Here is a 13,488-nt window from a genome sequence, read left to right on the forward strand (position 1 = left end):
TGGGAGGGACGTAAGAAGAATTTCATCATTTTTGTTGTTCTGGATTAAAAAAAAAAAAAAAAAAAGAAAATCCTTTTTGGACCAATTAAATGAAATTGGAAAATTTCGTGCACACCTGAAGGTCTCTCATGGCACACTAATCTGATTTGGAATCACTGCATTAAGGATTAATGTTCCTGACACGGTGACACCACTGTCACTTATTTTTCCAAGATACATTAGAATTTACTTCCTCTGCTGACATGGCATTAATTTATATTGTGGAAATAACAGTCTGATTAATGATTATAGTTAATCATCTGCGAATGAGATTTTTTCCCTCCTCACAACAACGATAAATAGAAGTCCGGGAGACTGCGAGCAATCGTGACTAGACATTTCTGCTTGGAAAACGATGAATTATGTCAGCAGTCAAGTGGATCATATTTTAGTCAAACGTTGATTACCGCACAAAACATTGATGAATGCCATTCTGTAGATGACCAACTGAGCACTTGTGTTTTCTTGTTTGATTTGCAAACGGAAGAAAATATGTCGAGGTAAGCTTATCTCATCACATTTCCAAATAGGAAAACATATATATCATAATGAAGCTATAATAGCCTATGTTAGATCATTTCCTTCATCATTCATTGCTGCACTAATACTGTTTGTGTACTGTAAGTGTTGTGTAACAACTAAAGCACCAATATTTTAATTCGTTTTTTAGTTTGAGTCCGGTTAGTAACTGCTTTAGTAATACCCTTGTTTTACCTTTTAAGGCCTCTCATGCACTAAATATGACCACTAGGAGGGAGCAATATTACTGTCGCTATATGAAATTATTTGTCGACATTTTGCTAATTTTCTTAACATTCTGTACACAACAGTATAAAACATTTTGTTTCTTACATTTAGCAGCGTTTGTATTAATGCAAATCACCTACAATCGACTTTCTCTCTACCGGACAAAATGAAATATTGATTGAAGTTCCTATTTTTCAGACAACAACGGACAGCTGTGATGTGTGGACAACAGGCAAATCTTTGCAGCGATAGCCTGAGACTTATAATGATTGTTTTGTATAGTATATAATGCAAAGATGTTGGTTCAATATTTGATGAGACCAATAAGAGAAACACCCTTCGGGAACCTCGTGCAGTGCTTTGTTTCTTTTCATTCAGATCACTCCTAATGAATGGTGGCAATAATCAATGAGCAGTGATTAAAAATGAATGCAGAGAAGATGAGGTTATTTGATGTGGAATATTCAGAACGATTAAATAAAGGGCTAAACAGATGCCTCAGACATGTGTATATAATAATACAAACTATAATAATATACTAATAATTATATTACTAATAATATGTATAATAATGATATAATAATATACACGCTTAAAACCGCTGTCTTAAAATCAACCCAAATTGGGTGAAATAGCTAACCCAGCGCCGGGTCCAAAAGGGACCGAGCCAACGCCGGGTTATTTATAACCAGGGCATTGGGTTGAGGATTTGACTCAGTGCGTTGATTTTGATCCGGCAAGGCGTAAAAACTACACATGATGAGTTAAAGCCACCAAGAAATGGATTACCAAGTTATCAGTAAAGCTGCAGTTTAAAATAAAACGCATTGTGTTACCAACATTTTCCAAGGAGCAACTTTCTGGATGGATGGAGAGTTTCGCTGAATCATAGTATTACATTCTCCTTTTGCACTTTATTCTCTTTATAAGGGCGTTTTTAAATGACAATTTTCACATCTCACAGTACAGTGTATAAATATTTGACACTTATGCAATCAAATGCGGATGCAACAAACAGGGCACACGTGTATAATGCATACTCACACGCACACATACAGGTTTTATACTCTCAGCTGCGCTGTACATTAGCAGCACATCAAGCGTGTACAACTTATACATGTGCACGATATTAACAATGATTATGAATGTAGAATTCCACGGTACCTCGCTGAGAGGTGTCCACTGTTTTCCGTGCTCTGTATTTTCTTCTCTTGAAGTACAAATGAGGTCACCAAAATATTGGAAACGCCTGCAGTTGCACTCAAAATTATTCAACCCCTGTTGCAATATCTATTTGCAATGCGTTCAAACGTGTAGTAAGTTAAGTAACAATGGACCGACAACAAAAGAACTATTTAAATTCAACACCACTTAAATTGCAAGCAACACTTTGTACATTTTGCATATGAATGGAATTTACCGGGAAAGGCGGGTTGGATCATTTTGAGTGAATATGATCTCCAATAACTTGTTCTCTGACACAGTCAAAAGTTTGCAAAAAATTTGTAAATTTGTACATTTTTGTGTACCTAATATTGTGGCTGGTATGTGTGTGTATGTATATACTGTATATATATATATATATATATATATATATATATATATATATATATATATATATATATATATATATATATATATATATATATATATATATATACTGTGCATCTTAAAGAAGAAAAATAAGCAAACAAATGTTAATTGCTTGGCTTATTCCATAATTATCCTGAAAATATTCATTGCACTCACATATTCTGTACATCCATTATTCTCTGTTTACACCATAAATGGCTGTGCCGTGAATAAAACCATGAATATTTCTCTTTTATGAGTCTCCTCCTGTGTCAATAACGGGTCTTTAGTATCACCGAGCGCTCACGTGCTGGACGTCTGCGTGATGCTCCTCTGGCTGCCGGTGCTCTTAATGACCAAGGTAGACGAGATGCTCTTGTGGCTGGAGTCCAAGTCACGCTCGGCGAGGCACCGCGACGACTTGAAGTAGCGCGCCGGGCAGCACAGGAAGTTCTGCCGCAGGTCATGGAAGAGGTGGCCGGCGAAGCACATGTAGATCCACGGGTTGCAGCAGCTGTTGAGGCTGGCCAGCAGCATGGAGATAATGAAGGGCATCGCTGCGGGAAAGGCCGCGACAGGAATCGTCAGGTAGGAGAAAAAACATAAACCGACCGACCGACGCCAGAGCGACCGACAGATACATCAATTATATATGCCGTCAGCTCAAGTAAGTTGACATGGCATCAATATTCATTCGGACTGTCTACTCATAAATAACAATGTAGTGCGGACAAAAGCAAATTGTGGGGCGGGGAAGTCAACTCAAAAACTTTCTTTACAATAATATGTTCTATGTGCCCCCAGCTGACAGATGACGAATGTCGGCCAGCAAAATTGACTAAAATGCCCATATCTGATCAATACCGTGTTTGTAGAATATGAATAAACCAGAAAAAAAATCCGCTGTTTTTATCCAATATCAGGTGGCGGCCATATTGCCTTGTAATGCCACTTGCTGTCGACTAAAAATGACATCACAGTGCCTAAATCTTCTGACCCCTGCTGGTGGGATATGCCCAAAACACCTCAGCAAGGTATCCAGGAGGCATCCTAACCAGATGCCCGAGCCACCTCATCTGGCTCCTCTCAACGTGGAAGAGTAGTTGCACCTATTGGTCCAATTATCTGAGGGCTATAACGAAGGTCTGCCATTTACAGAAGAGTGGGAATAGATCAATAACCGTGTGTGAATGCTTACGCAGCTCCAATAATAACTATGACCTTGAATTAGTACAAAGTCAGAAGAAGAAAAAAAACATACTATAAACTGGAGCTAATCCTTGGTGATATTAAATACAATAATCTGAAACCATACATCACACCGAGTGCTCGTACGCGGCGGCATGCTGCATGACATTTATGCCGCATCCCCTGTGTGACATTTTACAAAAGTGTTCACAATCCCCGAAATTGTCTTATCACATGTGTGACTTGACTGATCGTCTTTAGGGGCTTGTCTGCGGCCCTCCTGCACTGGGAGAAAAAGTGTGTGGCATAATTGACATAAAGCCATGGAAAGCAATATTTGGCGATGGGAGATGTCAGCAATGTATATCGTGACAAGCAGAACAAAGAAATGCTCTTTCACTAGAACATCAAGACTACAGTTAACCTTTGTGAGCATTTATTCTTTCAACAGAATAATTGCTTTGAACCCAACTAATCAGAGCCAAATTAATTTGCAAGCAAATCGTCAAGGTGCAACCGCTCACTACGGTACAGCTGAGCATTTTATTTTCATATCTCGATATACACGGTGTTTAATTTGCATGACACCTAATACTGGTCCCTGAAAACATTTTGTACGGTTAATAAAGAATTTATGATGGTGAGGGTTTGGCTTTAGAACAGATTATGTCTGCTTACATAGTTTCCTATGGAGAAGAACTGTTTGGAAATCAACCAGCATCCCTGGACAAGCTGCTTTCAACCTCATAGTTAATACAGAGCGCTGATTCAAATCCCAATTTTAAATTTATCGTGTACAAACATCTGTCATTATCTTTTTGAAGTAATTCCGTTTGACTTCTTGTTCCATTTGTCATTTCACATTGGCCCATTTGCGCTTCACAAATTCTGCAACAAGTAACGGGAGAAACGTGTGGTGTAATGAGAAAAATTGAATAAAGTGGATCTTCTCTGCTGACTCTGGAGAGGCTTTGAAATGATCTCATTTGATTAATCACACTCGTGAAATGATCTCTGAGGGTGTGATTAATTGCAAGGTAAATGAAATGAGGGGGACTTCCATTGGAAAGTCAGTGCTGATAGCGATAAACCATAAAGAGGTTCCTCCTAAATTTGTTGCCCATTCGCATTTGTTTGCAGTTTTTTTTTTTTGTCAAATGCTGGCAATGTTTAAAAGAAAGAAAGGGTAAAAACAATCAAGAAAAAGGGTCGACCTTTAACAGGTCTGAAACTCCTTGGGTTTCTTGGCTATTGTGTGCTGAATGCAAATCAATAGCATGGTGAGTCAGCAGGCTCAGTAGGGGATCTTTTTTTTTTTCAGCGGCAATATGTTGGAGATTGCGAGTCTGAGCTGGCCGGCGTTCGCCCTCCAGCACTTTTCTGTCGCTGTTCAAAGCGAGCCACGCAGGCTAAATGTGAAATCACAGTTGTCAACTAATGAGGCGTTTTTGCGTTCACAATTACTGCCTGCTGCTCTTTTTTTTTTTCGCAAATTCATAACGCTGATGTGTTCTTGCGTTGAAGCCGAGCCAAAGAATAAATGAGACGATGCAGCAGTATGGATGAAACATGCGTGTGAGTGGCCATTTGCACCTTCTATTTCAACACAATTGGACCAGCTGAAAGTGGAAATAAGTGAGTCAAGTGTCACTTAATGACATATTAAAGAAAATCATGAAGTGCACTGTGTTGCAATTCTAATGCCAAATAAAAAGTATTGGACCACTGGGACATTAAACCTGCAGGTGAACCGCAAAGAAAATATGAAGTTGTTCCCCCTTCACAGCTGTAGCAGGTAGCAGATGTTTGTCTTCCATCTCTATTATAGTTCATACCAAATGTGTGTGTCTCAGATTGTTCCACACCAAACTCTTAGTGTAGAATTGTCCCAAAAAAAATCAACATTAGATGATCACTTAAAATTCAAAGGGAGTAAAATAGGGCTTTTTTTTTACGGAAAATATGGATTTTTTTTAGGCCGACGCCTATTTTCAGCAGAAGAAAACCCTGCTGATTACTGATCAATCAGAGAATTAATTAAAAAAAACTATAAAATGTGTCATATAAAATAAATTATTATTATTATTATTAATAATATTAATTTGTAATATTTATTTTGATAAAAATATTTTTTAACTATTTCAATTTTTTATTCATGCTTATTCAAGTAAATGTTTTTCCCTGTTAAACTGAAGCGCAGTGGTAATGTTCCAACTGCATCACGTTACAGTGGCTTACAATAACACTACAATAAGAATAAAGCCTCAGTCTTGCTTTTGATGAACACTTAGGCCTACTAGGGTTGTGCATTTTGTTGTGGGTCACGATGGTGGTACTTGGAGGACCTACTAAATCCAAGTTCAACCAGCATCATGAAATGCATTGTGGTCATACTTGGAGGTCCCACAAATAAACGTTGGAAGAGCCATTTCATTTTACAAGCTGTTTGGCAGGGAAAATCTACTTGGTGTGCTAAATGCTATCATCTAAATTTTGAATATTCAGGTACATCTCAATAATGTACTGTGGAATATCATGGGGAACTAACAAAGCGAAAGTGATACATTAAGTGAAATATCTACTGATTTTTTTTTTTATGTTTTATTTTTTTATTCTAAGAATATGAAAATAAAAAAAGTCACCATCTCTAGAAAGATGCACCTGAAAAGGGGATCTTGTATTTGTTGCTCAGTGCTGTCTGCTGTCTGTCTGAGTTGTCATTAGTGTCAGTCTAATGGATAGTGATCCGCACACAGGCAGCATGCACTTTGGCTTATCTGTGCTACGCAAACACTGGCACGTGGATCAGACGATTGTGGCCATTCTAAGGGTTATTCACGTGGACAACAGTCATCGGCCTCCTTCCTGATGAATGCAGACAGGAGAAGAAAAAAAAAATCATGCTGTTTGCCAAGTCAGTCGCCTAAAATGTAAATAATGTGGCTCGAGAGTCAAGGATGGCATTCATGCAGTCACTTGGAACCTTCCACAAAGGAGGGACACACACACATGAAAAGGATAATCATTTTCTCCATCAAAGTTGGTTTACTGTCCACTTGCCGTGATATTTCCGATCTAGCGATTATTCTAGCCCTTTTTTTGACCGTTTTTCTTACATGGCTTTAGGAAATACCATCATCAGGAAGACAAATATCCCCTCTTTGTGGTTGGATAAAAACAAAATATCCAGGCGACACACACAATTGAACATGCTTTGTCGCTCAGCCACACAGGAGGGAGGAATTATTTTGAGCAGCTCTCAGTTCAGTGGAATTCAGTGGAACTCAAAACCACAATAACAAACATACAGGGTGTTCTAAAAGTCTCTGCATGCTTCCTTTTTACTGTTTCAATCCAGGTAACATTTGAAAAAATGTGAGGTGATTAACATTTGACAACTTTGGCCTTTGCAGTTAAGCATAACATTCCCTTGCCCATGGCTCATCAGTTGACATCGGAGCAGCGCTGCAAAATCATTGCCTAGCAAGACGTCTTTTCTGTCCACAAATGCAGTTCAGCGCCAGTTTGAGAAGATCTATGGCCGTCAAATGGCTTTGTGTCGTACAATTTACGCTATCCATGTAGGGTTGGGCGAGAATATACCGTCATCGATATTATCCTCAATGTTGCTTTCACGGGGTTTACATTAACGAGTATTTATACTGCTTCAAAAAGGAAAGACGAACAAGTCCGCCAATGGCCGCAAAGTAGGAGGAATTGATGAAATCTTCATTCGGCAAATCAGTCTGCATGGACGGCAAAGGAAGAGGAAGTGGAAGGATGAAGTCTTGTGACTGTTTGCGGGCGAGCAAACGTGTTTCAAATATGGAGGAGTGTCCCGTCTGAGCGGGTAAATTAAAATAAAAATAAATTGGGCAAGACGCAACCTCCCTAGTCTGTAAATGATTTCAGATTGACAAGTCGGACCTCAGTCAGATTATCAAATTATCCTTATCGAGTTTTTTGAAAAAATATCGAGATTTTTTTTTTTTTTTAAGGCCATATCGCCCACCCCTACCATGACAAGTTTCTCAAAACAGGATCTGTTCTTAACAAGCCTCACAGTGCAAGGCCTGCTACTACCACCATGGGGAAAACGCCAAACTCCTAGAGCAGGCGTTTGTGCAAATCCAGGGAAAGTGTATCTGGAGGCCCGCACTGGAACGTAGCAGCCACAAAAGCTCTATTCGGCAGATGCTTTGGAGGGTGATACATTTTTGGTTGCTGAGCATCATGATCTTCTGTGCGAAGCCTTTGATCAACCTCAAGTCAGCGCAAAGCTTTGTCACTCTCCAATGCAGCCACTGAATCAAACTTTTGTTGATGATGCAGCACTCCAAAGAGACTTTCCTTCCCTTGGCTTTGCTCCAACACCCGTTCGAGAAGATTTAGTGTTTGCATCGGTGGTGGTAGAATCAGCAATTGCTTCAATTGCACTGAACGTTGCTTCGGAAATGTCGGAACTGAAGTCGTGGACAGAAAAAAACGTCTCGCCAGGTGACAATTTAGCGACAACGTCAAGTTGCACGTCATGAGAATGATATGCTTGGAAAAGCTACAAAGCCGAAGCTGTCAAACCTTTGATTGCCTCATGTCTGTCTGATATATGAAACAAAATAGAAAAAATGAAGTGTCTACTACAACTGTAGTATTAAATGATTCTCAAAACTCCGCATTATTACCCAGAGGCCAGATTTTTAGATACAACTCTTTTACTGGATCTCATTAGACGGTCATTTTTAACCTAATAAAATGCCCACTTCCAAACAACAACAGTCTTGTGTAAAGTGGACATTTTATGACACTGTCCGCTCACTTATAGGTGAAATATAAGGCACGATCATCCCAATGTGCAAATACAAAGATGCTAGTTTTCTGGGGCACAACGGGTGTGGCCGTTGTCCAACCGACCGATGACCTGTGGGGACTGTACACTACAGTGCTTGTCATGCTTTGGCGCTTATTGCTGTTAAATGTCAACGAGGCGCTCAGATGTGGCCCCAGAGGCACACACAAAGCTTGTGGCCGTGCGGTCGCGCACACTAATTTGATTAATGATTAGCCGTCCGACGTGCGCAGTGCTGTGGGTGGCACGGGGCACGTGGGAGAAAGGCGCCTTGTGTATTCTAAAAGCAACACTCACTGCATTTTGGGAAACAAAACAAATGTATTCAAATGCGTGCATAGACAGACAGAGAGGTAGTGAGATAAAACTCATTCAAGCCGGCCTTTGTGCACCGGGACACGGTTCAAAATCTTTAACAGAGCTTTTGCATTGGATCTTATCAAATCATGCAGGTGTTCCTAACGAACTAGCAAGTTATTGTTTTTCCTAACCTTTATCGAACCACTTTTACAATAGAAAAACCTTACAGCACAGCACCAAATAAAAGATGTACCGTATGAAAATGAATGCTGAAGTCTATCTTATATGTCACCTACCGATTAAGGGCAAAATTAGACTCACGAGGTACATTTTTCATTGCCTGCCTGAAATTGCCTGAAAATGTGTTTGTGTGTGTGAATTTGAGCAAACTGTGATGTCACAATTTATCACAGGTTAATTACTTCTGCCATCCAGCTGGCAAAGATAAATGACAGACCAAAATATTTTGGACCAATGAAGTGAAGTGGATCATTTCCTGCAGCAAATTGGCACAGTGGTTGAGAACGACTGGATTTATTCAATATTAATGGACGGATTAGTTTCATTGGCGGTTTCGTAATCGCGATGTCATGCATTGAGAATGCAAGGATTCCAAATTAGTCATTCACAACGTGTAAGTGGTGTGGATAGTTGAATGAAAAGACAGCCACATTTCTAGGCACATCGCCACCATATATTGATACCGTCGGTCAAAAAAGGGATTACTTTGGTCGCTTGTCTTAACCAATCAACTCCCTCCAACCACTTGTGTCTTGTCCAGGTGTTGGTGTTCCTGTCCTTTCCTTCTTGTGAGTCCATTGCCATTTTTTGGAGTTGATACTTTGTGTCTAGCTTTTGAGACTTGTTAGGTTTGTGTTTTTGAGTCCTCATGCCTTGGTTACCTTTGTGTTTTATTTTTGGTAAATAAATTCATTTTTGTTTTGTGTCCATCTTGCGCTCCCGCCTTGCCTTCCTGCACTTAAGTCCACTGGTTTGCCATCTACCTGCACCATGTGACATCGGGACATGTATAATCAGCACGTAATAGCGGACGAATAAATCTTTTCCATCGTTGTTTTGCATTTTTTATTGATTTTTTTTTCCCTCTTGTTTTGAGTTTCTTTAGTGCCAAAATTTGCATAGAAGGAAATAATAATAATAATAATAATAATAATAATGCATCAGATTTATGCTGAAAGTGTTTATGAGGATAGAAAGTGAAAACGTTTATAACAATTGGTTGTTCATTAGCATTTTCTATGGTGCTTGTCCTCCTTATGGTCACGGGTGAACTGGAGGCTCTCGCCGCTGACCTTCAGGTGAGGCGAGTTACACTCTGGACTGGTCGTTTGCCCATCAAAGGGCGCATATAGACAAACATTTAGACTCAGCTGCCCGGGAAATTATCCAATTTTAATTAATTGGTTTGAAATTGATTTATTAATGTGTCTTTGTTCTAGCTATTCCACTGACGTATATTGACATTCAGAATAATTACATACTCTTCCACTAGATGGCAGAAGTAACCTGTGTACCCACCTGCTGGCTTTCTAACAACAGAATAGCTTTATGCACGCTCGTCTAAAAAAAGTTCCTATGAAAGAAGTTGCTATGTGTTAGTGACATTTTGATCGGTGATGCCAATGTAAAATATGCGCCTGGTGTTCAATAAAGGTTGGGGGAGACTGCGCGCGGTGACTTTTACGCACAGATTTGGAGCGAAAGCCGGTAATGAAAAGATTTGCGCTCACCCTCGCGTGGGGCGGCCGGGTCCCATGCGGACCACATCTGCACGGAGAAGAAGGGGGTCCAGCACACGATGTACGCCAGCACGATGACAAAAGTCATCTTGACGGTGGTCATCTTGGCCTTGGAGATGAGCTTGACGCTGCTCACGCGCGCCAACGCGCTGCCTCCTTTGCCGCTCTTGGGCGTCAGGCTGATGCACTGCTCCCGCCTGGTCTTCAGCTTAAAGTTCTGCCATATTTTGAAGCTGATCAAACCGTAGCACACGCTCAGGATCCCCACCGGGATAATGTAGATGGTCAGGCTGATCCACGTGATGTACGCCTTGGCCCCCCACGGCATGATGAAGTCGCCCCAGCAGTCGTACACCCCGGAGCCGGCCGAGCCCACCTCGCGGAGGGAGAAGATGAACATTTGAGGAACGCTGAGGAGCATGCTGAGGCTCCAGGAGAACACCACATAGAAGCGATCCTTCCTCCTGTGCAGGGAGCGCAGAGGCTGGCAGATAGCCAGACACCTGTCCACGGACATGAGCACCAGCATGTAGGTGGAGGCGAACATGCCCACCACCTGCAGGTACTTGACCAGCCTGCACAGCAGATCCGGACCGTAGAAACGGAAGGTGATGTCCCAGATGAGTTGGGGCAGGACCTGGAAGACGGCCACCACCAGGTCGGCTATGCTCAGGTGCTTCATGAAGTAGTACATGCGCGACTGGCTGTGCTTGGCGCTATGGATGGCCGCCAGGACGCACAGGTTGCCGGTGAGCGCCAGGAAGAGAATCAGGGCGAGGACTGTCACCTCCACCTTGGCCACCTCTTCGTTCCTCTTCAGGGGGTTTGTCTGGTTGGGCTCGGAGGACCACGAGTCATTCACCGGCCACAAGTCACTTTGGTTCAAAAAGCTCTCCATTGGCGCAGTCCGTGCGTCACCCCAAAGATCGGCCAAACATACTGCGTTAATCAATTACTGCAATTTAGATGCATTAGTCCAAAAATCGGCGTCCAATCCGGTTCCCAAAAACATCTACCACACACACACAAAAAAAACCTCACTTGTTATTGGTATAAAAAAACACAAAACCAAATTCTCAGCATCTTAGCGTCAAGCAAAAACCAAAAGAGAGAGTGGGGGGAAACGCGGAGGAAAGTTCTGCAGAACAGAGGAGCTGCGGCATCCTCCCCGCTAAGAGTGGCAATGGGCAGCACAAGAGGAGCACCACAGCATATGTGTGCCGCTGTGATCCAGCCAACTATACACGTCCCACCAAATAGGCTGCATCGTCGCAGCCACTAGGGGACGCCGCGCACCAGTCGCACGTTTGTGCACGTTCACAATCTTTGAACGTTACGCCCGCTCACGGAAAATCAGATACGTTTATAATTCATGCTGTCATCAAATCTGAAGAGTGCAACTTTGCAACTGCTACCTGAATAGTGAGTACACTATTATTGAGCTGCAAATAAACTATATATATATATATATATATAAAAAATCAAATTAAAAAAAAACATTGGAAGATAACTTTTGTTCGTTCGCTCTCCATATTGAAGCAGTGCCACTGTTTTGTCATTAAAATGGGCCAATGTCAACCATCCCTCATGGCCTCCTAATACTTGACTGGGTTGCCAGTCCAGTTGCATTTCTGACTTGACTACAGTGATGCAAGTCAAACACCCCAAAAGTGGTACAATTCGGAGTGAAACATTTTCTGAATACAAATGCTTTAAATTCAAAAGATATTCAATCCGACCAGACTTCAGCTCAGTGAGCATCTCCAAAAGTGTGCCTTTTGGGGGGAATTGTTTTGTGATGTCATTTCAGAAGGGTACCAGTGATGCCAAAGGAGAAAGTTGTGATGATAACCATAGAAAAATAATGTTACTTATTATGGCTGCTCATGACAACAGGATAAGTCACTTAAATTAAATATCTATTTAATAAGATAGAGATGACAAAATCATTACTTGCCTGTATATAAAAGCGGCATGAACAGACGAATATCTTCTGATGAAACAGAATCAATTCAGGCTTGTTTTGACCTTTATTAAACTTAACTTTGAAATCTTAAACTATTGTCCAGAATGATACCTAAGTACATTGTTTCATTTACTCTTTGTATTATGTGATTGTTGTGCATCCTAAATGTGCTGTTGAACATCTGTTTTTAATTGAGAAGCACATGGAACAATTTTCCATTTGATGTGAAGTGAATCTTTTCCAGGTAGTTATTGTTAAAAATGGCTCATTAGTTGCTGTTCAGCCAGTCCAGGTGTTTAGCAGAGACTTGGATGACAGTAAGTACCATCTGCGGACAGTTGCCAATTAACACCCTGACACAATTTGTGAGGTCATTTGTGTAAATCGAGAACAATAGTGGAGCAAAAATTGATCCTTGTGGCATCCCAAGTAATTAGGACAGACATTGGATTTACAGAATAAAACACGTTATTATATCTGGGGTTGCACTTTTGTTTTGTCACATACAACACCCCCCATGGAATTGAGAGTCTTTCTTTTGATAAGGGTCACATTACACACAACCTCTATCCATCCATTTTCTATAGCGCTTGTCCTGATTAGGATGCTGGGTAGGTCGGAGTCCATCCCGGCTGACTTTTGCCAGCCAATTGCTGGGCACATAGACATTCACACCAAACGACAATGTAGAGCCTTTAATTGATCTAACATGTATGTTTTTTGGGGCTGTGGGAGGAAGCCGGAGCACTCAAGCACAGGGAGAACATGCAAACGCCACACAAGAAGGTCGTTAATGGCTAAAAAACACCGATGGAAGAATGTATCGGGTGTATTCCGAGAAAGTCAGAAAAAGTCACCAAAGTGCGATTTGTATGCGTCTTTTCCAGCAACATGCATTTGCAGAGCCCGTCAACTGCCCTCCCTCCAGTCCAGGAGCCAGAGTCAACCACCTCCCCCTGGACGTCACTCCTTTTGCGGCTTTGAGTCTGGAAAACAGTGGATTGACTGCAAATTGAGAGCAGTTATGTGCAGAGTGATTATGATTTAGTGCTACCTGGAAAGCAAAAGGG

General features: G+C 41.2%; 1 protein-coding gene across 1 annotated transcript; it reads right to left on the bottom strand.

Moving 5' to 3' along the window:
* Nucleotides 1-2,425: 2,425 nt before the first annotated feature.
* Nucleotides 2,426-11,616, bottom strand: oxtra (oxytocin receptor a). Its single transcript, XM_086040233.1, has 2 exons — nucleotides 10,444-11,616; nucleotides 2,426-2,915 (listed from the first exon to the last, which is right to left on the bottom strand). Exons 1-2 carry the CDS (start codon nucleotides 11,348-11,350, stop codon nucleotides 2,662-2,664), a joined length of 1,161 nt encoding a protein of 386 aa, XP_085896359.1. The 5' UTR covers nucleotides 11,351-11,616; the 3' UTR covers nucleotides 2,426-2,661.
* Nucleotides 11,617-13,488: the final 1,872 nt, after the last annotated feature.

This window comes from Filicampus tigris, chromosome 9 (genome assembly GCF_054856515.1).
Source record: "Filicampus tigris isolate MCC_2025a chromosome 9, RoL_Ftig_1.0, whole genome shotgun sequence".
NCBI lineage: Eukaryota > Metazoa > Chordata > Actinopteri > Syngnathiformes > Syngnathidae > Filicampus > Filicampus tigris.

Coding starts and splice junctions, on each gene's coding strand:
- oxtra (XM_086040233.1), bottom strand. CDS start 11,350: ATGGAGAGCTTTTTGAACCAAAGTGACTTGTGGCCGGTGAATGACTCG. Junction 2,916..10,443: donor CCCGGCCGCCCCACGCGAGG/GTGAGCGCAAAT, acceptor CCTTTCCCGCAG/CGATGCCCTTCATTATCTCC.